The sequence below is a fragment of the Vulpes lagopus genome, chromosome 2, assembly GCF_018345385.1.
Source record: "Vulpes lagopus strain Blue_001 chromosome 2, ASM1834538v1, whole genome shotgun sequence".
Lineage (NCBI taxonomy): Eukaryota > Metazoa > Chordata > Mammalia > Carnivora > Canidae > Vulpes > Vulpes lagopus.
This window is the reverse complement of record NC_054825.1, coordinates 117,989,570-118,016,254: the sequence shown is the minus strand read 5'-3', so window position 1 is coordinate 118,016,254 and position 26,685 is coordinate 117,989,570. Positions and strand designations below refer to the sequence as shown.

The 26,685-nt window shown below is 34.4% G+C and overlaps 1 protein-coding gene across 2 annotated transcripts in view; it reads left to right on the top strand.

Moving 5' to 3' along the window:
• The window catches only part of TBC1D32 (TBC1 domain family member 32), a 203,485-nt gene that overhangs the window by 129,525 nt on the left and 47,275 nt on the right, over positions 1-26,685 (top strand). For both annotated transcript variants that reach the window (XR_005986056.1, XM_041743860.1), the window contains exons 24-27: positions 4,381-4,503; positions 5,740-5,848; positions 6,772-6,865; positions 22,468-22,593. Coding sequence is in view for 1 of the 2 variants with exons in the window: in XM_041743860.1 (XP_041599794.1) it covers positions 4,381-4,503; positions 5,740-5,848; positions 6,772-6,865; positions 22,468-22,593 (452 nt within the window). In the remaining variant the exon portion in view is untranslated. The remainder of the gene's footprint in view (positions 1-4,380; positions 4,504-5,739; positions 5,849-6,771; positions 6,866-22,467; positions 22,594-26,685) is intronic.

Genomic DNA, 26,685 nt, shown 5'->3' with positions numbered 1-26,685 from the left:
TTCTGGAGATTCTCCCTGTTTCTTTCTGGTCTTTGTTGCTCTTGGTTTTTCTTTCCCTCTCAAAGAGTCTGCTTTAATATTTCTTGCATGGCTGGTTTAGTGTTTATGAAGTTCCATTAGTTTTTGTTTGTCTGGGAAACTCTTTATTTCTCCTTCTATTCTGAATGGCATCCTTGCTGGATAAAGTATTCTTTGCTGCAGATTTTTCCCATTTAGCATTTTGCATATATCATGCCACTCTCTTTTGGTCTGCCAAGTTTCTGTGGATATATCTGCTGCTAATCTGATTTGTCTTTCCTTGTAGGTTAGGGGATTTCTTTCGCCTTGCTACTTTCAGGATTTTTTCCTTATCTCTGTATTTTGCAAGTTTCTTTGGATAGATCTGCTGCTAACCTGATTTGTCTTCCCTTGTAGGTTAGGGGATTTCTTTCCCCTTGCAACTTTCAGTATTCTTTCCTTATCTCTGTATTTTGCAAATTTTACTAAGATATGTCTTGGTGTTGGCAGGCTTCTGTTTATTTTGATGGGAGTTCTCTGTGCGTTCTTGATTTGGATGTCTCTTTCTTCCTCAGATTAGGAAGTTTTCAGCTATGATTCGCTCAGATAAACCTTCTGGCCCCTTTCCTCTCTCTTATTCTTCTGGGACTCTTATAATACGAATGCTATTATATTTTATGGAGTCACTAAGTTTCCTAAATGAATTTGTGATCCAAATTTTTCTTTCCCTCTTCAGGTTTATTATTTTACATAATTCTATTTTTTATATCACTTATTCATCTTCTCCTTCTTCTGTCCTTGTGGTCATCACAAATCCCATCTGTTTTGCATCTTGGTTATAGCATTTTTTATTTCTGACTGACTAGTATTTGGGTCATTTATCTTTGTGCTAAGGGTTTCTCTGGTTTCTTCTATGCTTTTCTCAAGGCCAGCTAGTATACTTATGATTTTGTTTTAAATTCTGGTTCAGACATATTACTTATATCTATTTTAATTGCCTCCCTGCCTGTGACCTCTTCTTGTTTTCTCTTTTAGGATGAATTCCTCCATCTTGGCATTTCGTCTAGGTCTCTGTCTTTTATGTGTTAGGAAAGCCTGTTCCTGGGCCTATTTCCACTACAGCTGAAGCTTTGTAGCACTCTGATGAGTAGACCTAGAGCATGCAGCTGGTCTTCTAGGGGAGGGACCTGCTGCTGCTCTCTCAATCATATTTGCCCTATTAAAAAGACAGGTGGAGAGCACAGAGGGGCAGGGTGTGGTGTAAGCTGCTCCAGCCTCCACTGTATGCACTCTGTCCCTCCCTGAAGGTCTGTGCTGATGCGAGTGGTGAAAAATGATGTCAGCCCTCTCTTGTTTCTGGACAGGGGAGTTCACACCTACCACAGTTCAAGAGGTCCTCACAGAAGAGCAAACAGTTTCCTCTCTTGTATCTCTGGCTTCCGTGAAATCCCTGCCTTCACCCTGTCTGTGTCTAAGGCTTCTGCTTACCTGGTGGCCTAGTGCTCCTTTGTTTTATCCTTGGTTTGCAGCTGGGTTTCAAAACTACAAATTTTAGGAACCTGGTGCAGATCCTTTGGGGGAAGGTCTCACCAATCTCACCAAGCTCTGGCTAGTACTAGTTTGTTCCAGAAAAGCAGTTGTAGGACCGTGCAGGGGTTTGGAGTTTATGATAAAGTGTAGCAAAAAGCCGGTATCCAGATTAGCTGCCCTCAGTAGTCATCTCTGCTCATAAGCTAATGAATGGGGCAGCTCAATGGCACCCACAGCTCTTTTGTCCCTTGAGAGGCAGTGCTGCCTCTCTCAAATGCACTCCAAGAAGGGGAACTCGCCCAGCATGATCCAGGGGATCCTCAGAGCATACAGTCAGCTCCAGGGCCTCTGCCCTTTTTCTCTACAGGAGCACACTGTGCCCACCTGGCTTACCCTGGGAGTGGTATGGACTTCTAAAACTTCAGACTTTCAGCTCTGCTGTTTATAAAACTTATGATAATCAGCTCCTCTTATTTTCTCAGTGTTTTTGAGAAAGTGTCTTTCTTGTGCAGTCCCCTGTGTTCTGTTTCTCTCTCTCTCTCTTTCTCATCTCTCCATGATCAGGGCTCCCTCCTCTCTGCAGCACCCAAGATTCTTTTCTTCCCTGAATCACATCACCATACGTCTTACCTTCCATGATGTGGCCTCTTTTCTCCCTCTGGTTATGCAGTTTGTTCTCCCAGTCCTCAGATTGATCTCCTGGGTATTCAGAATGATTTGACAATTATCTAGCTGTCATCAAGGGATGAGGCAAGCATAAGGGCTTCCTACTACTCCATGATCTTCACTCCTCTCACCATTTTTGACTCTTAAAGGCATCTGTCAAACATTTTTTCTCTTTATGGATGCCACTGAATAGGTAAAACATGCAGTTGCACCAAGTTCAAAAACTAAAAAAGATACTCAGAAGTATGTTCCTCCTCACCCCCAAAGCTAACAATTCTTACCAGTTGTTTTGTCCTTGTAGAGAGATTCTATGTAAAAACAAATACATATTTAGTATGCCTGGGTGGCACACTTGGTTAAGCATCTGACTTTTGATTTTGGCTCATGTCATGAACTCAGGGTCATGGGATCGAGGGCCATGCTGGGCTCCATGGTTAAGATTCTCTTTTTTTCCCTCTCCCTCTGTCCCTTACCCCACTGAGTGCACTCTCTCTCTCCCAAAATAATTAAATAAAATGTTTTAAAAACAAACAAAACAAAAAAACAAGTATGTATTTATGAGTATATTCAAGTGATTTTTCATTTTTATTCAAATGATACTGCTATATACAGTGCTGTGTGCTGCTCTGTTTTCACTTAACATAACTTGGAGATAATTCTTTATCTAAACATATATAGTTGCTATGTTGAAAATCTGCATAGTATACCACTATAAAATCCTCTTCAAACATTTGAACTCCGTTCTATGACTGGACTCTTAAAATTTTTTATTTGCTCTTATGACCACTCTGCAGTAAGTGTTCTTCTAAATATGACTTTGTGCTCATCTTTGAATATAACTCTAAGATAAATCAGGAAGTGCATGATTAGAAGGCTGGTTGCTTCTTGAATCTTTTGTTTCCTCAAATGCCACCTTTCACAGAAACCGTCCCTAACCACTCAATCTACCATAGCCACCTAATTGATGTTGTCTTCATATTATCTTTTTAATATACTTTTTTATCATAGAATTTTTAAACATATGAGAAGTAGAATGAGCAATAATATAATGGAAGTTCCATGTACCTGTCTTACTTTTATCAGTTATTAGTATTTTCCAGTCTTGTTTTATCTCTCTCCCCTGCTCCCATAAACATTTTTTAAGTTCTTTAAAGCAAATTCCAGATATGCCATTTTCTAGGAACAATTTGGTATGTATATCTAACATTTAAGACCTGTTTATTTAAAAAAAGCATTACCACTTTGCCATGGTTATATTTAACAAAATTAACACCATTTTCCTGATCTCATTCAGTATCTATCCCATATTTTCCTATGTGACTAAAAACTGCACTTTATAGGTTTTGCTTAAATCACAATCAGAACAGAATCTTCACATCTGCTTGATATTTTGCTTTTAATTTATAAGTTACCTTATCCCTTTTTCATATTTTTTCCCTGAAAAAATAATATATAACAATGTGTGGGATTTTCCAAATTCTCGGCGTAGTTACTGTTTTCCTCCTTGTGGTCATCTTTCATCATATTTCTCTGCTTTTTGTATTTCCTGTAAGCTGATAGTGTAATGTGTAATAGCTTGCTGGCTAGTTTCAGGTTTAATTTTCTTGGCAAGAATATTTCATAGATTGTGCAGTGTACATGCTTTTGCATCGCAGCAGGAGCCGCATGATTTCCACTTATCTCTCTTTTATCAATGTTGGGAGACAAGTGGAAATCATGCATGTTTAAAGATAGATCAGTATGTTTGGGTGTTCTCAGCTTTATCTGGCAATTATAAAGTTAGCCATTGACATTTTGCCTAATGAACATTTCCTGGATGGGTAGAAAAATTAGTCTGTCATTCCTTGTGTAATTGCTGATACAAGTGGTGGCAGTTTGCAGTTTTTATGAATTTGCTAATGTTCTCTAATTTCTAAATTAGTAGCTGAGAATTTACTATTCCTACATTTAGATAATTAAAAAACTAGATTAGAAAATGCCCCTGATCTTTAAATAATGTTCCAATGAGAAGAACTTTTGAAGTCTATAACTAATCAAAAAGATTACAAATGTGTTTGAAGAAACTGTGATCTTTTTCATAAAATTTGTATTCCCATGTGGAGGTATTCTTTTGAGACACCAAGAAAGTTTCTTAAACTTTTAGGATATATTTTATAAAATCTGCTTTTATTGTCTCTTTTTATATAGGTTATTAAGTGTGGTGTGCTGTGATCTAGACACTCTTCTCCTGCTAGAGGCTCAGTATCAAGTATCTGAAATGTTACTAAATGCTCAAGAAGAAAATATCTTAGAGACCTCTGAAAGCCACAGGTAAAACCAACAAACAAAAAACTATTAAAACACAATATTAGTAACAATAGTCTTTTTTTACAGATGCTCTGTTAAGACAGTAATTTTGTGCATATAGTTTCATGTTTTTCCCCAGATTTAAATAACAAAGTAAAAAGCAATTATCATAAATGTCACCATTAGAAATTTTATGATAAATGGTCATGGGGAGGGTTTGAACAGTACTACTTTCTAAGTTTTTGTTTAATTGAGCTTTTTCTTAAAGATCTGATTTTATTGATGGTTCCATGAAGTTGTATCACCTTCAAATTCAGGCTGCATGTGTAAGATGACTTATTAAACAAAATGTTTGATTTCATGTCCCTTGTAGAGTTACTCTCTATCTTTACTTCATTCTCTTAATTATGTCAGTTCATATTCATAAATTCTGATTATTACGAAATGAAGTTATGGTAATATCATGATTAATTTTTTCTGTTATACTTGTCATTGCCTCAATTTGGCTGACATTCATTGAATACACATTCAAAAACTGGTATTATTTTCATGTCTGTAATTAAATAACAAAATATATATGTATATATTATAAATATTATAAATATATTATAAATATATAATATAAATATTTTTATATATTTAATATATAAATATATAAATATTATAAATGTTTAATATTATTTATATGTATAAATCTATATATATATTTTGTGTGTGTGTGTGTATATATATATATATATATATATATATATATATATATATATATATAATATATACTTCCATTCTAGCTGGTTTGGAAAAATATAGAAGACCAGGCATATTACTGGATTCTCTTGATTTGATATAGAAGGATGGTATTAACAGCTGAGAAAGTATAGAATCTACTTCAAAAGCAACATTAGATTTTGAATTTAAGGTACTAGGCCTAGAATCTAAGGGAACCTTTACTAAAAATGTGAAAAAGTCATTGCAGAAATAATGTAGGTCTTAATTCCATTTCTTTAAATGCAGTAATATTTGACAAAATATTATTTTATTAATATTTATCTCATATCAGTTACATCTCTATCAGTCCTTTGTTTTCTGACAAAGAAAGCTATAAGATAAAATGAATTTAGCCCTTTTAAGTGATACATTGTTAATCATTTTCCAGACTTTTCTATAGAACATTTTCTTTTTTCTTTATACTGTACTGAATCTAAGTTAAGATTTATATTCATATTCAATTTAGATGACAAAATTGATATGTCTGTTTTTCAGGCATTTCATAATTGATGGCTTATCAGTAGAAAGAAATCACGTTCTTATTAGAATAAATTTTATTGGTGGGCCCATGGAACGAATTTTGCCTCCAAGGGTACTAGAAAAGGTAAGTAAGGTAAAGAAGATTGTTTGTTACTAGAAAAGCCATAGGATACAAATAAACACTTTCAAATGAAAATAGTATTCTTCCTGACAGAGGGCTCGTGAGTGCTAGTTTGTATTGCAGAGTAGGCTATTGTTTCATTAAAAAGTTGCCTTTTTGTTTGCTGTGATGTTTATGTTGGATGTCTTTGTCTTTTGTGATACCCAATTTTTATTAGATGAACATATTTTTTTGCGTTTAATTAACAATATTGAGTATTTCTCCTTCCATCAGTATTTGTAGACTTTGGCTTTCTCTTGAAGGAATTTTTTTTTATTAAGTACATTTTTGCTCTATCAGTCTGGGAAAGATGAGATAGAAATGATTGATACTGCAAGATAAACAGTTTGGTTTTTTAAATTTGTTTCCTATTTCGATATAGGAAATACAGGTTCTTTTGAAGCTATAATTTTCCTTTCATGGAAAAAGATAGTAAGGCCATCATTATCAGTCTTAGTTACTACAACAAGTTACCATATATTTGTCTTCAGGGCTTGTGCAATGTCATTTCTATTACATTTCATTTTGGTTATTATCCTTTGGAGAATTGAATTGTAATTGTCAAATAGCTTTTAGTTAGGCTACAACTCTAGTACCTATGAAATGAAAGCCAGTTTATTTTTTTTTAATTTTTAAAGGATTTTTAATATTTATTTATTCATGAGAGACACAGAGAGAGGCGCAGAGACATAGGCAGAGGCTTCTCACAGAGAACCCAATGTGGAACTGGATGCCCAGACCCTGGGATCACGCGTTGAGCTGAAGGCATACGCTCAACCACTGAACCACCCAGGGGTCCCTGAAAGCCAGTTTAAATTAGTATTTCAGAAAGCCTTAAAATTCAGTATTTTATCTTACTTCCTAAACTCATTTGTCTTCTTTTTTAGGGTGATGATCCATATCCTTGGCCAATGTTTTCATCCTATCCTTTACCAACCTGCTATCTGTCAGAAGTTACAAGAAATGCTGATCTAAAACAAGGTGAGATATTTACCATAAACTGCGATGTTATTTTTGTGCTTTTGTGGTTATAATTTGAAAAAAGATAAAGTATTATTATGGGAAATTAGTGCAGTTTTTCATTCAGCTTATGTATGTGAATACATTTATGCCTGTTGGTTTGTAAATTTTTTACTAAATTATTTGTTATGATACTGAATGATTCTTATCAGAACCCTTTTTGGTTTAAAAAAGGAATTATGATTTTTAATGAATTCTAGATACATAGGACTTTATTCAGAGTAATATTTTTTAGTGTGCATGCCATCCATAAGTTCTGTGTCCTCAAGACTTGAAATATAAACATAATGAATAATAAAAGTTCAGATATCTACTTTAGAGGAATTTATAAACTTTTGGAGAATACATTCAAGTAATTAGATAGCTGTATGATAGTGCAGTGTGTGATAGGAACTAAACAGACAAATGTGTAGCCTGCTAGTAGCATACATGCAGGACACTTTCAAAGGAAGTTGGTGTTTGAAGCAAGGCTTGAAATATGCGTTATTTTGGGTAATAGAAGAGCATTTTTGACAAAGGAAAACAGAAGCTTGAAAGGAGCAAATTATATTCAGAGAACTGTGAGTAGTTCAGGATGTCTGGGATTTGGAATGTGAGGGCAAGAGAGACCAGAAGTAAGATAACTGGTGGTAAGCCACATTTAGCCATAAGGGCAGTGTAGCTCAAGACTTTATTGTGAGAGCAATGAAAATGCAAACAGTTTTTATTTATTTATTTCAAAGTTTTTATTTATTTATTCATGAGAGACACAGAGAGGCAGAGACATAGGCAGAGGGAGAAGCAGGCTCCCTGCAAGGAGCCTGATGTGGGAGTCAGTCCCAGGGCCGTAGGATCGCGACCTGAGCCAAAGGCAGACACTCAGCCATTCCGGCATTCCGCGAACAGTTTTTAGATTAAGGAATTCTAAGATGAAATATGAAGATATATTATCAAAATATTTATTAATTTGAGAAATTAAAGCTTCTATCAGGGTAATCTTTAATAATATCAAGGTTGCACTGGAAAAAATAGCATGTATAAGATTCATTTAATATAGTTAAGATTTTATGGAGTGATTGTTGAAAAAATATTTCTGTATGAGACTGCATCTGTCTTTTACTTTTCCCTACGTTTTCTTGCTTTGAAACAATTAAGAGCAGCCATCAATTGATATGTGTTGTTTTTGTTTCTAGTTAGTGTTTGAGATTTTTTATTACATTTCTCACAATTGCATAGAAACAAAAATTGTGCTTTGTTTTTTTATTTCTATCTACTTAGAGGTTAGGGAAAGAGAAAGAAAGAACATGAGGAAGCTTTTTAAAGTTTTTTTTTTTTTTTTAAGATTTTATTTATTTGAGAGAGAGCATGAGCAGGGGGAGGGAGAGTGGGAAGGACAGAGGGGGAGGGAGAAGCAGACTCCCTGCTGAGCAGGGAGCCCAGCATGGAGCCCGATGCCAGGCCCCCAGGACTGTGACCTGCGCTGAAGGCAGATGCTCAACCAATTAAGCACCCCCCAGATGTCCCTAAGGTTTTTAATATTTGTCTTTATAATGCACTAAAATTTTTGCTTTTGTTTTCCTCTTGCAATTCTATTGCTTTCAGAGATGTGTGAGTGGATAGGAAGTATTTTTCAAGAAGAAACTCTTGAGAGAGTATCGTTTTGGACACTTTACCCCACTGACTCACTTCTTGCAGTGAACCCAAACCTTTCTCAATATGTTACTGTCATGCTTTCCTATCCTACTTTCAGTGTTCTTAATGCCTTTATATTTTGTCATTCTTGTTGTAGGTTTCATAATTTATTTGCCCCCTCATTCCTTTATTTAACATTTTTCTCAAGTGCTAATTATCAGGTGCTTCACTAGGCATTGGAAATAAAATCATGTACCTTTTCCTGATCTTTTCCTTGTTACAATAAAGCATTGTTCTTTGCTAAGTTTCACTTGGAAACACATGTTAATTTTTTGAACAACAAATTCATTATCAGTTTTATTATATATGACTGCCATATTTGGTAATTTGATTCTTCAAAATAGTTTGATTAAAAAAATATTCCCTGGGACACCTGGGTGGCTCAGTGGTTGAGTGTCTGCTTGTGGCTCAGTTCGTGATCCCGGAGTCCTGGGATCGAGTCTTCCATCCAGCTCCCCATAGGGAGCCTGCTTTTTCCCTCTGCCTCTGTCTCTGCCTCTCTCTCTGTGTCTTTCATGAATAAATAAATAAAATCTTAAAAAATAATCCTTATCTTTTTAAATAAAACAAGGCAGACAGAAATAAGAAAAGTAAGATTAAATGGACACTTCCTCAAAAGGAAGGATATATCATCAATTCCTAGGAATTATTGCTCAGAGGAATGTAATTTTACTCCTTGCTCTACTCTTGAGAGCTGCTTAGGAAAAGGAGTAGTAATAGCATCTCTGTCCCGCCCAGAAGATCACTGCAGATGGTTATTGACGTCAGGTGGGTCCATCATACTGTCGGGCAGTCCTGTACTGCGTCCCCACGTCTGAATTCTCCCACTCTCCTCTTCTCTCTCATCAAACCTTCTTCACCTCATCCCCATTCATCCTGTCAGATGATAATTTTGTTTTCCAGGTTACCAAGGAAATAGAAACAGAAACGGCTTCCATGTGTTGCTGATAAACACCAGCTTACTCAGCTGCATCTATTCCCATTTCATGTTTTTGTTACTGTGAATAAGCTGCCAGTGCTACTTAGGAAGGCCAACTTCTCCAGCCGTGCACTACCTTCCGTCCTTTTGTCAAAGATACTGCTTCTAACAGTTCCTCCTTTTCCTTTATTACTGCTTTTTGAGGGTGTTCGGGGCAGGTGTCCATTATAGCTTTTTTGTGAACTAACAAGCAATACTGTTAATTCTTCCATATTTAAAACATCTTCCTTTGAACCTACTTTCACTTCTGTCCTTTGTTGGCAAAATTCTTTGAAAACGTTGTCTAATCTTGGTGTTCCAGTAACTCCTTCCATTCTCTCTTGAACCCACAGAGCTAGCTAGGCTCTCACCTCTACCATTTACACTGTGATTAAATCCACTGAGTAGATCAGTCCTCATCCTACTAGACTTAACATTATTATTCAACATGTTCACTCCTCCCTTTCTTTTGAAACACTTTCTCACTTGGCTTTTAGAAAATGCATGATGTGATTTTCCTTCTGTTTATTGTGGCAAAATTCTTTTGTCTCCTTTGTTTGATCTTTCACTTTTCTCTAACCTCTAAACTTTGGAGTGCCCCAGGGCTCAGTTATTAGTTGCCTCTTTTTCTAGCTTTACTTACTCTTGAGAACATCTCATCTTATGACTAAAATACAGTCCAATAGGCTCTTGGCTGTCAGATTTATATCTTTAACCCCTACCTCTCCCCTGAACTCTGCATTCATATCTAATTGCCTACTTGGCACCTCTGCCAGGAGGGTTAATAAGCACATCAAACCTAACAAGTCTGAGCTAAACTTCTCATACTCCCTGAAAATATATTCCTTTGGTATTCCTACTCATTTCAGAAATGACAATTTTGGCTTCCAGTTCTTTAGGCAATAAAACTGAAAGCATTCTATGACTTCTCTTTGTCTTCATACTCACATCTAATCTATCAGCAAATGCTCTTGACTCTGCCTATCTGAAATCACTTTCACTCATGCACTACAGTCCTCGTCTCTCACCTGTATTATTGCAGTAATCTGCCAAGTAGTCAGTGTGTTCTCAGTACAACCACCAGAGTAATGCTGTTGAAATGTGTATTGCATCACATTACTCCTCGCACTGAAATCCTCCAGTGGCTTCCCATTGCTAACAGGGCCCAGTACATTTGTGACTTCATTCCTGTCAATGCTGTGTTTTAACTTCAGTACCATTTCAAACCTTTTTATTTAATTCCACATTTCTCCACCATATTGGACAGTTCTCTTTCTGTTTGCCCTAAAATGCAAGTGTTTGACTGAGACATTATTCTCAATTTAATAACAGTACCTAATACTTTCTCCTAATAATAGGGTCCTGGTTTTTGTTAAGCAGGAGAAAATGATGTAGGCACCAGTGGATAGGCCAGGATGTACATCACAGAGCTATCTCTGTGAACTCAATGAGAAAAATGGAGCCAAATGCATTTCTAACAGGTATAAAGCTAAATTAAAAGTATGTTTCTGGTTAAATACAGGTCAACAAATTAAACATTGTACAATTTTAAACACATTATGTTTAAGCTTTCCATTTACTTTTTTGATTTGAAAGTAATTATTCATTGATTCTGATAGGTGTTATTTTAGTTGTCATTGGCACTGCAAAATTTTGGGATATCATTTCAATGTGGGGAAAAAAATCACTCTGGTTGTGTGCACATGGTGACATCCTCTCATTTGTCTCCTAGCTTCTACATTTATTCTTCTTGCTACAGTTAGCATCTCCTCATCTGTTAAATTGCCTCTTGTTAGCTCATTGGCATTAGTGTTAGCTATTAGATAATTTATCTTCATCTGTAAATAAGAATCTTGAGACATCGTCTGGTTCAGTTATTTTTCTTTGTGCACTGTTTTAGAGTCATCATGCTAAAATGTAAAAGCCTTGTAAAAACTAGTGATTAACATTATCTATTTGTGTACATATATGTAATTATGTTTATACATGTATAAGCGTGTTGTGTATATATGTGTACATGTGCATCTGTGTATATATATGTGATATATAAATAATCTTAGACACATGAAAACATTCTCTTCCATGTGATAGAAATGACTTGGGATATCATCTTTCTGTTACCCTAGAGTTTAAATAAATAGGTAGAAGGTTGTGAATGTAGTAACTTACTATTACCTGTGTAGCAGGTAAAAAGGAAAGGGGAATAGGAGAAAGGAGATTTGTACTGTGTTTAAAAGCCAGTACAGGTTTGTGCAATCAGGAGCTGCTAAAGTGAACTACTGGAGATTGACTCATAATGTCTTTTGTATATGAAACAGATCATGAGATAAACAAAACCCGATTGGTTTCCTGTGCTAGACTTAGATCTCCCAGGAGTTACTGTTGCACCCCTACTTGGCCAGTCTCCTCTACTGCATTCCATTTTTGTGTGTTCAGGACAAGATTTCTTTCTCTAAAGAGGAACAGAAATCCAGTCCTTTCATACTGAGAAATAAAAATGGCTTGAGGGATTAAATAGCATGCTCTGGTTATTGGAAGCATTAGGGAGACATCTGAATGTGAGAAATGTTCTGTCCTTTCTAGCATCCTGTATTCATTTCATTTTTAAATTACTTTTATAATGTTTATTCAGACTGAATTATAAAATAATCAGCAATCTCGATTACATCCATATTCTATATACTGTACTACTGTGCAATACCTATCCTTATCAGGAAATCTTTGGATCTGTATTCACTCAGCGGGGGCTGGTATCTTCAAAGTAGAGAGTAAATTTTTTGTGTCATGGCTTGTATGTTTCTACTATTCCAAGCACAACACTGACTCCAGGGCCACTGGCAGCATGGCTACATGGCATTGGTTCTCTTTTTTTTTTTGTTTTTGTTTTTGTTTTTGTTTTGTTTTTTTTGTTTTTTGTTTTTTTTGGTTCTCTTTGGTCTTAGAAATTTGAATGGCTACTCATTGAGAGCCTCAAATAAATTAGCAAATCCTAATGTAAGTGAACTTCTGCATGTTCCTTGCAAGTCCTGCATCCTCACTCTTTACCTATATATCCCTTCAAAGGCCTTTCCTTAAAAAACAAAAAACAAAACAAAACAAGAAAAGTTTACCGCCTTTGGGCTTTCTAAGAAGTAAACAAAGGAACAGCTAATGTGAGCCAGCTGTATAAACAGATGTGTCACTTTCTGATTCTTTTCTCTCCCTTGCCCTTGACTTTATCTCATGACCTTGCTCTCTATTAATTGTCCTACATACTGTGGGTCTTACTGTTTTGTTTTGTTAACCATGTGGGTCTTACTGTTTTGTCTTGTTAAAAACTTTATTGAAATGTAATTAACATACTATGTAATTCATCCATTTAAAGTGTACAATTCAGTGATCTTTTTTTTTTTTTTTTTCAGTGATCTTTTTAAAGTATATTAATAGATGCACAGCCATCACCACAAACAACTTTAGAACATTTTTACCACTTCAAAAAGAAAACCACTATTCCCTCTTCCCCCGCTTCCCTCACCAGCCCTAAGCAACCACTAATCTACTTTCTGTCTCTAGAGCTTTCTCGAGTTTGGACTTTTCATATGAATGGAATAGGTTAGTGTGTAGTATTTCTTGACTGACTTTTTAACTTCGCATGATGTTTTCAAGGTTCATCTCTAAGGTTCATTCATGTTGTAGCATAGGAAAGTACTTCAGTCCTATTTATGATTAAATAATATTCCATTATGTGCATATTCCACAATTTATTTATCTGCTGATGGACACTTGGATTGTTTCCACCTTTTGGCTATTATAAATAATGCTGCTATAAACATGTACAAATTTCTACATGAATATGTTTTTATTTCTCTAGAGTATATACCTGGAAGTAGAATTGCTAAGTTATATGGTAATTCTATGTTTAATAGTTTGAGGAACTGGCTCACTGTTTTCTAAAGCAACTGCATCACTTTACTTTACCTTTTCACCAACAGTATTATAAGATTCTCGTTTGTCCACATCATCATGATCATGATCATGTGTTATGATCTGGCCATCCTACTGGGTGTGAAGTGCTACTTCATTGTGGTTTTGATTTGCATTTCCCTGATGATTAGTAATGCTGAGCATCTCTTCATGTTATATATCTTCCTTGGAGAAATGACTATTCACATCCTTTGCCTATTTTATAAATTATTTGTCTTTTTGTTATTGAGTTGTAAGAGTTCTTTATGTGTTCTAGATATAAACCCCTTATGGGATATATGATTAGGGATCTTCTTTCAAATCTTAGAATACATAATAGTTTATGCCTCTGGGCCTTTGCTCTTGATGTTTCCTTTTCCTATAGTACTACCTCCTCCTCTTTACCCAAGTAGTGCCTTCTTAACCTTTTATGCTAAGTCTGAATGTTACTTCTTCGGAGAAATTATCTCCACCATGTCTAAAATATACTTCTTTTTTTTAAGATTTTATTTATTTATTCATGAGAGACACACAGAGAGAGAGAGAGAGAGAGAGGCAGAGACACAGGCAGAGGGACAAGCAGGCTCCATACAGAAGCCCGATGGGGGACTCAATCCAGGAACCCTGGGATCACGCCCCGAGCTGAAGGCAGACTCTCAACCACTGAGCCACCCAGGCATCCCTAAAATATACTTCTTCCTTTACTTCTGTCTCTCTTGCTTCCTATGGGTTCCTCTAACAGCACTGTACTTTACTGAGTTTGTATTTGTTTACTGTCTGCTGCCCTATAGTGTAAGTTCCATGAGACAAAAATGCCATCTGCTTTAGATAGTAGACAACAATAAATATCTATTGAATGAATGGATGAATTAACATTGAATTTCTTCTCCCTTTGTATTTCCCATCATCAGACTCTATCTTCCAAATCTTTGTCAGTGGACATTGGGAATTCCTTTTGGGCTAATACATAAATTTAGAAATTTTTACTCATACCTAGAATAATCTCTGATCTGACTCATTTTTTAGAGCATCAATAGCTCTGCAGTTAGAAAGCCCCTTGAGCTAGACTTCTGTGTATATCATTCTTGAAGTAGACACCTTTATTATAGTTATTTTATCATTTACAAAGTGGTACTTTACGTTTTTATAGCACATAAAAGGTATACATTGTTAGTGTTACACGTCATTTTTTTCCACAATTGAAAAAAATAAGCAAAAAAAAAATTTACAGCCTTTATCCTGTGATTACTTCAAATTTAATCTTTTGTAGCTTTAGTATCTTAACTTTACTGCTTCCTCTGCTGCATTTTTACTTACCTGATAGGAAATTGATTTTCTGCCTGGCAAAACATTCTTTTTCAAATACTATATGAAGGAGTAAGTTTCATGGTGAAAATCATTCCTTTTAACGGAATGCATCACATAATGTTAAAATCTTTATAGTCTGATTGTTCAGATATTTTTAATTGGATATTTTTAGATGGCATTATGCCTATATGAGAAAACAGATCATTTTAAGGTTCATAATATGTGAAACATAACTATCTGTGATATCTTCCCCCCACCCCAACATGAAGTAATTTTTCTTTCTTCAAGTTAAAGAAAGAAGGAGGGAGGATATTGAAGTGAATTCAAGTTAAAACTTGCTTTTCAGTTTGTACATTTTCAGCTCTGAATGAATTCAGTATAAAATATATGTTGAATCATTAGGTTCCATGTACTGGTCAAATGCCTGTGAGGAACATATTCTCTTCTTAGTGAAAAACATGAATCTAATCCACTGTATTAAATCTATATTATTCACATAGATTTGGTATAAAAGCATAAATGAAAATGCAAACCATTGGCAATATTTAATAGTATATTGGGGGTAGAAAAGGCTTTTTGATAAGTATTGTCTATAATTTATTAATTGTAGACTATTTATAAAATAATCTTTGCAATATATTTTGTTCAATAGAAAGAAACAAATATTAATAGAGAAGGTTTCTATATGAGAAATGGAACGAAGCACTAGAGTACCATGCCATATTCTCTTCCTCTGGAGTTAGGCCTTGTGCAGTGAGTGAGCAATAATGTTTATTGGTTTTGTAGTTCTATTCTTATGATGCCAACATACTTGATCCTAGCTCTCAAGACATGCTGGTATTTAAAATCATTTGGATACTGTTTGTTCTGATTTTAAAAGCTTTTTAAATTATGTCTTGTACATATGGTTAGTCTACAAATATTTTTAGTGATGAATTCTCTCTTTTGTCAACTACTTATTTAGGCCTTTATGTCAAATCAGACATTTTCTTATTCTTTTTTCTAATTGTTTTTAACCTTTATGAACATTTATTTTCTGCAGATAAAGGTAAATGACTTTTTTTGATATTATTCTGTTAACTTATGGGACTGGGAGTATGAGATTATGGTTTCTTTTCAGTGTAGTAAATCTTGAGCTGCAGCTGTTAAGATACTTAGTTTACAAATCAGAATAAGTTATTTCTTTTGAATAATAAAACTTATTTACATGTACTTATTTCTTCATGTTTGAAACACATGTATCTATGGCAACCAAGGGAAACAGATAACCTACTAGTTTAAGTGCAGGTGATAAGGGAAAGCGAATTCTTCATTTCTTGAAAATGTGACTCATTTGTTTTATAGTAAATGATTATCACTTATGTTAAAAAAGGAAAAGGGATATAATTCTACAATGAGGAATAACCTTTATCTACATAAAATGTAGATATCATGTGTTAAGAGCCCATGTAGTTCAAATAAAATGTGTAATGAATTTAGATACTCCCAAATTTAGAGATGTACAGAGAACTAATACAGAGAATTTAGGCATCTTATCAATTGCTTCTCACAGACCATTCCAGTCTTTCCTTGTTTATTGTAATAAGAGTAGATTGAAATGACTGTCTTAAGCTACATGGAAGAAGATAAGCAGAAATGCAAATGAAAAGCAAATATTGCATAAATAAGGTTCAGAATAAGACAAAGGTGATTAAATTAAGCCCAGGAATCTGTTGCTGGTTAGTTTATGAAATCTTTGTTTATTTTGTTTCTTTTGCAGAATCTGTTATGATATTCTATATAAAATGGGTATTCACAATTGCATTTGGGAAAGAAGTTCTAGAAGTTTTCTGTGTAAATAGCATGCTTTTACTGCATTTATATTGAGCTTACTTTTTTCCTCCCTTTGAAACTGAGATTCTTTTTATATTATCCATAATAATCTTATAATCAACATAACATTCTATGTAATAATCTTTTGAGAAAAAATTATACAGTATCCTCAAGTATGAAAAGATTATAGTGCTAACTATAACAAAGAATTTCAGAATTTAGATATGAAATATTGTTACCTATGATTGGTGAACATGAAACTTGATGTTTCCCTTTTTTCCCCACATTTTCCTCAGTGGTATTAAGGAATGAGTTTAAAACAGTTTTTTTTTTACTTTCTTTTCCAACTTTGCACTGTCTGTAAATCATAGTGGTCTGAAGGAGCAAAGAGGAGAAGAGCATTTACTCACTAGACACACCAAACCTTTTTTTGGAAAATAAAACAGTCGTTCACCATGGTAACTTCATAACTAGATGTATAATTAATATAGTGAAACTAAATTATAATATGGTACTTTCTCTAAAAATAATACTGTAAGATAAGAATTATATAAAAACAACTGATATAAAAATGTGAGTTAAGAAAGAAATTGTGTTCAATGTATAGAAGAATATAAACCTGGATTCTCCCTGGTGAAATAGATTGTTTTCTTATTTAACCCTAAGAAGTGAATATTCATTTTATTATAGGAGACTGGATTGCACCCAGAAAGGAGCCAAAACCTCATAAGATATACAATGAGAAGTTAAAAAATCTATACTTTAATAAAACACTTTACTCTAATATTGTGATTAAGATTCTTTCAAGTGAATAACTTTATACATTCCTATACTTTTACTTATAGTTTATTGAGTTCTTATATAGACTTTATACCAAATTAGGAACTATAATTGCTCTTATTTTAGTGACACTAATATGCTTAGAAGCTTTTAGTTACTGTCACTTTCAGTTATAACTCATGTTTACATAACATGTATATATAAGCAATTTTTATGTACAACAGAATACATCCATTTTAAGAATAGTTTGAATTTTGACATGTCTGTGCACACAGGAGTGCCACCATAATCAAATACATAACATTTTCATGACCCCACAAAAGTTCCCCTTGTCCCTTATAGTCAACCTCTCTCTACTTCCAGCCTTAGGCAATTACTGATTCCCCGCCCCCACTACTATTAAATTAGGATTTCTCAACCTCAGCACTATCAATATTTTGGTCTGCTTGTTGCCAGAGGATGTGGTCCTGTGCCTTTGTGGGATTTTTAGCAGCATCCCTGGTCTATATCCACTAGATGCTAGTAGAACTGTATTGTGCTGCCCACTCCCAGGTATGACAATCAGAAATGTCTGTAAGGACTGTTAATGTAACTCCTGGAGAGCAAAACATAGTCCATTTGAGAATAGCTACCAAAGATTAGTTTTTCCTATACTAGTGGTTCAAACAAGTAGAATCATATAGGATACTTTCTTTGTGCCTGGTTTCTTTCTCCTAGCATAATGATTTTGAGATTCATCCAGTTTGTTACATGTACCCTTTGCTCTCTCTTTTTACTGAGTGAGATTTCAGTATTGATAAGCTGCAGTTTGGTTAAATTTTTCCAAAACTTTTGGTTTTGTTCACATATTCTTTAAATACTTAAAATACTTAAAAATATATGCTTTTAAATCTTTACTATTCACATCGTTCTAGTCCTTTAATGCATCTATTAGTTGATTTTTGTACTGGTTATGAGCCACGTTTTCTCCTTTTCTCATGTTAGTGATTTGTTTATTGAATATCAGACATTAATTTTACATTGTTGAATGGGGATCTTGTTTTTCTTTAGATAGTAATGGACATTTTTTTGAAGTGCTCTCAAGTTATTCATGGATCAGTTTGATCCTTCAAGGCTTTCATTTTTTTGGTTAGTGTGTGTAGATTTGCCTTTATTGCTAATTTAACCCTATTACTAAGTTGTTATTTTTCTGGCACCTTTAAGCACTCACTACCCTGGTAGTTAAAGGACTCTTCACCCTGGAATTTTGACATCTGCTAGCACAGAGTATATTGTTCATTTTACATCTCCCAAGTGTTTTTTGCCAAACCTTGTGGAGTTTCAGTCTTAATTTGCATAGTTGTTTATTTTGCAATCAGCTTAACAAAGACATGGATTTCTCTAGTTATTTGCTCTGCTCTTCTTTTCCAGTACTGATCCAAAAATTTTAGCCTCCTCAGTCTCTGCAGTTTGGCTTCTGTCCCTTCAACTTTGCAAGTCCTGCATGGCACCCACACTTCGTGCATAGTGATCTTGAGATTGCCTTCAAGAATAAAAGCCAGTTGTAAAGCTCACCACATTAATTTCCCTTTTCACAAGTAAATCAGTCTTGTATTGCCCGTTGTCCAATGTTTGAAAACAGTTGTTTGTTGTATTTTATTCAGTTTTCAGGTTTTTCACAGCAGGACAGCCACTCTATTCCTCGTATCTCCATCATGGGCAGAAGCAAAACTCTGGGTTTTAATTTTTTGTGTTGTTATACACATAGAAAATTTGGGACAACATCAGATTCATATTTGTTCTACTCATATAATCACTAATTTAAAGTTACTGTATTCCTGTAGTACTGTTCCTGTGATTCTGTTTCCTCTTGCCTTATTCTCTATCCAATGGCCTTTGCTGGTATAACACCATTGGCCTCTCTCTGGACTTCCCACTTACTCTGCATAAAGGTAGGAAGAATGTTTGGTAGGGGAACTTGGGAGAAGGTTGCAAAATCTTGGATTTTGTGTATGGTGTACTTTCAAGTTAGCCTATCTTTAGGTTATATTGGTACCTTTTAGTTAGCAGAGGCCTTTGGTTGTCTGTCATTGTCTGTGATTGAATAGGTCAGTTCAATTCAGGGGAGATATTTTGAAGTCCTTGTGGCAGCAGACCCAAGTGATGGTGTCTATGTTAGCTGTTTCAGTACTAACAGATTTCTTGGACTCCATTTATCTACTCCTATCTACTACTCTGTTAGTCCCAAATTTGGAGGGGGAATAGAGGAGTCAATATTCACCTCAAACATGAATATTACAGATATATATATTTTTCAGTTAACATTGTATCAAATCACTAAATATTTTTAACTGTGAGGAATGCAAGTTGAAAGGCTTACTCTCTCATTGATTGGAGAAATGTAACCAGATGTATATAAAGGTTACCAAGTTGTCTGTAGGAGTCTTTGTAGTCACTTTGTCTTTGGCTCAGCCTAAATTCCAATTTCCAGGTAAACTGGACCCTCTAGCTCTTCCACCAACTGATAGACTTACATGTGTCTCACATCTGCTGCTTCAGTACTGTTTACAATTGTGGTGCCTTGTGTCCTTTTTCTCAGAATGAGATGAAAAAACAAAACAATAACAAAAGTGTGAAAGGATGGGAGGGCAAGAGGAGCGTGCAGGGCAGGAGGGAAGAGGAAAAGGATAATGTAGGATTTTTAAATAGCAGGTAATTTATGAAAGAGCTACATGGGCATCTTCTACTTGAAGGAGGAGATAGTTATAAAGGACAGGTTACATAAAGATATAAAAGATGATATAGAGGAAGATACAGATGAAAAACTGCATTTGTCTTTGCAACCATGTGCCACTAGTGATTCTTATTAGGCTTTAAGTAATTTGTTCTTGGGAGAATAAGTAATGTAGATATTCTAAATGATAAACTATAAGAAAATTATTTTAATGCTGTTGAATTAAGTCTTTACCTAATTCATATTAAGATACATTTAACGTTATAACTTTGTTATTAGTAACATAATTTTCAACAAAGTTATCAGCTTTGGTATTTCTTGAGTTTAGGTTAAAGGTTTTGAGAGTTTTTATTAAAAAGAATCATTTTTTCCTTTGACTTAATAACTTTAATTTTTCTCTAGTTATTGCTTCTAATTGAGGCTATTTATGAAATGTTACAGGATCATTTTGTTCTTAATATTCAAAGAGAATAGATTAGTACTAAATATCTGAATTACATATTCTTTTGACAAAACCATTCTTGTTCATATATTTGTGTGAGTATGCATATGTTTAGTGTATTTATTCATATATTCATGTGTTTGTATAAAATAATATGTAGCTTTGATATGAGAAGGCTTTGGTATCTACATGTCAAATAGGGGCCTATTTACATGAATTATGATTTATATATTTAAACATTATTTTTAGATATAACCATGAATGTCTGGGTAATATGTTGTTGCTTTTTTAAGGTTAAATAAGACCAATTTTTTAAAAAGATTTTATTAATTATCTCTTTAAACAGAGAGAGAGAGGCAGAGACATAGGCAGAGGGAGAAGCAGGCTCCCTGTGGGGAGCCTGATGTGGGACTTGATCCCAGGACTCCGGGATCACGCCCTGAGCCAAAGGCAGAGGCTCAACTGCTGAGCCACCCAGGCGTCCCTAAATAAAACCAATTTAGATCATAGGAATGATAAATGTGTCTTAATTGCACCACAATAATGTGTGTGTGTGTGTGTGTATATATGTATGTATATATATATATACATATATATACACACACTCATATACACACATACATATATGTGTATATATATATATATATATACATACTTATATATATAAGCATATGCTTTATGAGGACAAGTGACTTTGTCTTGATTGTTGTAGCCAAGTAGGAAAAACTCCATACATATTTATTGATTATTGAATATTTATTGAATATTGAATCTTTTTACAAAGATTGGATGGAAAATGAAAATAGTTTGGTATGATAGGTTAATTTTTTAAATCTGTAAGAGTAAGGACTTGCTTTATATTTTTATTCATTTCTTTTAAGAAGGTAGAAGTTGGTTGAAATTCTCCCCAGTAATAGATTGACCACTGTTATCTTCCTGGTGGTATTTATCAGCCCAAAAAGAGCTTTGGCAGATATATTTTGTAGTATAAGTATGTCTAGACACATTTGGGCAGAGGCAGTCTGGCCTTTGACTCTGTTTTCAAAAGGTTCTTACTCATTTTTGATCCCCAAACCTCTTTCAAGAAAAGTGTTAAAAGATAGGAGTTTATGTGACTGCCTATTCCCCCATGATCTTCTAGAAAATAAGAGAACATTATTGCTTCTTTTTCTCCCCCTTGAATCTTTATCTACATGTGTGAGAAGATAGTATATATGTTTGCTTGAATAAATATTTGTATATCCTTTTTTTTAAGGACACTTACATCCTTTTAAAATATATTATTTATAGATGTTTTCTAATACAAAATCTCATGGGAATGATATTAGAATGGAGGATGGAAAAATCTCATGGGAATAAAATTAAAGTTAAAATGGAAAAATAAAATTAGATGGAAGTTGGCTGTGTATTCATGAAACTGCTTAGAAAGAAGTTATAGTTTAACCCTACATACTCTTTCAGCACCAATCACATTTGGTATAATTTTTTGCAAGTGGAAATAAATGGCTAGATTTCTCTGTGCTTATTATTATTTTGCTCTTAAAGAAATGAATAACGTATCTGAATGTGCATGAGAAAAGAGTATAATGTTCATGTCAATCTATGTAGTGAAATCTTCTATATATCACATCTATTATTTGATGTGTGTTGCTTCAAATACTCAGTAATGAATCATATTCATATAAGAAAAAGAACATTCAAGAATTATGGTTATGAATCATTCCATTTTGTGAGCTTTTAATAAATTCATTTTATAGGCTTTAAATAAGTATAATTGATAGTGTAAGATGTAATTACAGAAAAATGTCTGTTTTCTTCTGACAGCCATATAGTACTCCTGGAATATGTAACTATTTACATATTTAACAGCAATACTTATATTTTTGGTGTTTCTAGCATCTCCTTATAATGATATAACATGCTGTATTTCTTAATAGACAATGATCTTGGCAAGCTTTTATTACACTTCAAAATGCCTGATAAACAAACTGAGTGGATAGAAAACTGCCGAAGACAATTTTGCAAAATGATGAAGGCCAAACCTGATATAATTAGTGGAAGTGGTGAGTATATTGTTTAATTTTTGTGGTGTTTTTTGGTATGAAAATTATATTAATGATAGCTGTGTTTCCTAAAGATTAGTGTTGACATGTCTCGAATATATAATACTGGTTCCAGAAGTTCATTGACTTATGAGAAATTTACAATCCTGGAAAGCAAAAATTACAATCTGAAATGCAGGGAAGTTGGGAGCCAGAGCGAAGGTAGAGGTAAAGGCCCATCAGCCCTCAACCCCTAATAAGAATAAAATTGTAGGCAGCACATAAACTTCCAGAGAAATATTAAAATCTGAGAAACTACTAAACTCTCTTAAACTAAGAGGTGTTGGTAAGCAAGGTTGGAACACTGAGCTGCCTATTACCAGGTAATCATTTCCTCGGTTTCACCAACTTTCACCTGAATATATTGTACTGCTGTATTTCTTGAAACTTTGTTGACTTTTTTATTGATGCATATCTGGAAACTCTGCTGCATCCAGCCAAGTAAATTTAGTCACTCTCAAGGCAGTTGGAAATTTTATTTTGAGGAAATAGCTACATTTCCTAAACTAGCAAATACATTGTTTTATATTCGAATATTTTCATGTGCATTTATTTTCTAAAAATCATTTTATAATTAGCATTATTTTGAATAAAGGTCTGAGAAAAATGTTTTATTTATTTATTTATTTATTATTTATTTATTTTTAAAGATTTTATTTATTCATGAGAGACACACAAAGAGGCAGAGACACAGGCAGAGGGAGAAGCAGACTCCCTTCGGGGAGGCTGATGTGGGACTCGATCCCAGGACCCCGGGGTCACGCCCTGAGCCAAAGGCAGACGCTCAATCACTGAGCCACCCAGGGATCCTCGAGAAAAAGGTTTTAATGTAACATAAGGTAGATTTTTTTTTGAAAGATATAATTTAAAATTGTCCTCTTTATTAGCCATGCTTTATGGTTTTCATATTTGTATGATTTGTTATAAAATTGAAAATGGGAAGGGATGCCTGGGAGGCTCAGCTGTTGAGCATCTGCCTTCAGCTCAGGGCATGATCCCGGTCCCAGGATCAAGTCCCACGTCAGGCTCCCCTCAAGGAGCCTGCTTCTCCCTCTGCCTGTGTCTCTGCCTTTCTCTCTATGTCTCTCATGAATAAATAAATAAAATCTTTAAAAAATGGTAAATAAAAAATGTTTTTATTTTGCTGTTGGAAAAATTATATTTTCAGAGACTTTTGATGTTTATCTATGGGCAATTCAGAGTTGAACTTGTTAAATTTTCTTTTTGCCTCATCTATCCTAGAATCATTGATTGAGAATGCCATCAGATGCAGGATAAAAAGATGAGGTCAATAAATGCCTACTCTACAGCAAAAGGAACCAGAAAGGGGTAGCCTATAGAGACACTTTTTTTTTTTTTTTTATAGAAAGTGACCATTTTAATCTAGCCAAATACTACAGAAAATCCTACAGGCAAGGCTTGGGCACAGCCTGGACTTCTTTCCTTACCTGCCAGTAATGGGGCACCCTTGCTAGTACTGTATCAGAGGAGTGTTAAAGATTTTCACCATCACTCAGTGGTAACAGGGTCAAATCACCTCCTTCCCCTCCAAACCCAAAAGGCAATTTTAGGAGTGAAAATACTATAACCAAAATTAAACACTGAATGAATTGGTTCAACAATAAAATGGACAGAGGGAAGAATTGGTGACTTGAAAATACCAACAGAGAGGAAATAGACTTTTGGAGAAAAAGAATTAACAGCCTCAGAAACCTGTGGGACCATAACAAAGGTCTAATATTTGTGTCATTGGAGACCTGGGAAGAGGTTAGAACTATAAATGTATTTGAAGAAATATAGCTAAAAAATTTCCAAATTTACCTAAATCTATGGATTCAAGAACCACAAACAGGGTAAACCCAAAGAAATCCACACCAAGATACAATATAGTCAAACCTCTGAAAACTAAAGACAAAAACCTCTAAAAACTAAAGACAAAAAAATCTTGAAAGCAAAGAAGGAGAAACAACATCTTACCTACAGGGGAGAATCCATACCACTGACTGTGGACTTCTCACCTGAAAAGATGGAGGACAGAGGGAGTAGCATGACATTCAAGTGATGTAAGAAAGAACGGTTAACCTGAATTCCACATGCATTGAAAATAGTCTTCAGGAATAGACTATCAGGAAATTCTCAGATGAAGAATTTGTCAACAGCAGACCTATGCTAAATGAAGGGATAAGGAAGTTCTCTGCTTCTGTACCATCCTAGCAGCTTCCTGAGAATCTATAATTATCCAAAATAATTTTTTCTTAAAAAAATATAGAGAAAAGAATGAATACAAACTACTTGAGACCATTGAGGAAAAAACAGTTTTTCTGTGCTTACAATTTGTATGAAAAGTGGATATGGTTGGATGCAGTAAGACTGCAAAGTGCCTGAAACCCATGAGTTTAGTTTTAACTTCATGGGATAGGAAGCTGGGAGCCATGATTTAATTCTTGAAGAAGCAACTGTTCAAGGAACCAACATCTGGTGGTTACATGCAAGATGGATTCATTGGGAAAAAATTGGGTCTCTGGTGTAATTTATCTTATGATCTGATGATATGCTAGCAGTGATAAAAGATTAAAAAAATAATTAAAAAATAATAAATCCAGGAGAAGTTTTGCATGTTTGTAAACTCTGAGCTGCCTTAGTTTGGGGACCAGCTTTTGTTGTGACAGCAGTGCCAAGGGAGAAAGCAGAGTCAATACCCAACTATCCCTGAACAATTTGTCCTCAGGTTTTCCTCATTAGGTAAATCCATGTCCCTTTATAGTATATCTATCTATCTATCTATCTATCTATCTATCTATCTATCTATCTATGTTATAAATTTTGGTTTTATAGTCCGTGTCGTATAAATTTTGGTTTTATAGTCCGTGTCATAGTCCAACTCCATGGATAAATATGTTTAAAGTAGGAGTCTTGGGCAGCCCTGGTGGCTCAGCGGTTTAGCGCTGCCTTCAGCCTAGGGCAGGATCCTGGAGACCTGGGATCGAGTCCTGCATCAGGCTTCCTGCATGGAGCCTACTTCTCCCTCTGCCTGTGTCTCTGCCTCTCTCTTGCTGTGTGTGTCTCTCATGAATAAATAAATAAAATCTTAAAAAAATAAAGTAGGAGGTTTATAATCTAAAATTATAGATTATAAGATTTTCTAGAAATTCCAGATCTGTCATTTGAAATAAAAAGGTCCACTTAAGATGAAAAGAATATTTTATAGTTAACTTTCTGGACAGTAATATTCTAGAGTTAATTTATGTTTAAAATTAAGTGTTTCATGATATGAAGTAATTTCTGTGAGTTATAGATCATGGAATTTTCAGTGAATTGACAACAAGTGAAGTGGTCAGTCACACAGATAAATAGCCACTCTCGTAATTAGTTAGATGTGTCAATGAGATTTTAGCCATGGGTTCAGCTATCATATATAGATCAGTTGTTGATATTATTCCATGATTATAGCCTATTCCTCAAATTATTTAGAAGTGCATAGTGCTGTTCATAAGGGTTGCTGGGCAAAATGAATATATTAATTCAGAATGATTTTCTAAAATTCATCAAGCTATTCTTAAAAGATTATAATCTCAATAGTCAATATTAAATAACTTATAAGCAAACACATGGAAGTTGAAAGCTCTCACCAAAGGTTATTTATGTATAGATTCATAGATAAATACTTTGAAAGATTTTTTTATGAGTGAGAGAATTTATCCTTAGGCCCTTGAAGATAGAACCATTAAACTACTGTAAATTTAAATAATTGACAATACTGGTGCCCTTTCTGATCCTCAACTACTATATTTTCATACTTTTTAATACTTATTTTAATTTGAAACCAGAATATGAATAGAATTCAATGATTAAAAATTTTGTTTTTATCATAAGCCATTAAAATACTGTGATATGTAGCTTGTCAGAGCTACAGTTGTTGGAAAGCATAGGTTATTCCTGTTTGATTTTACATTTTTCACATATCGAACACTAATTACTTTATGACTTATGTGCTTAAAATGCACTTGGATATGATAAAGGGTCCATTTAGTTAATATAGGTCAGAGTCAATAT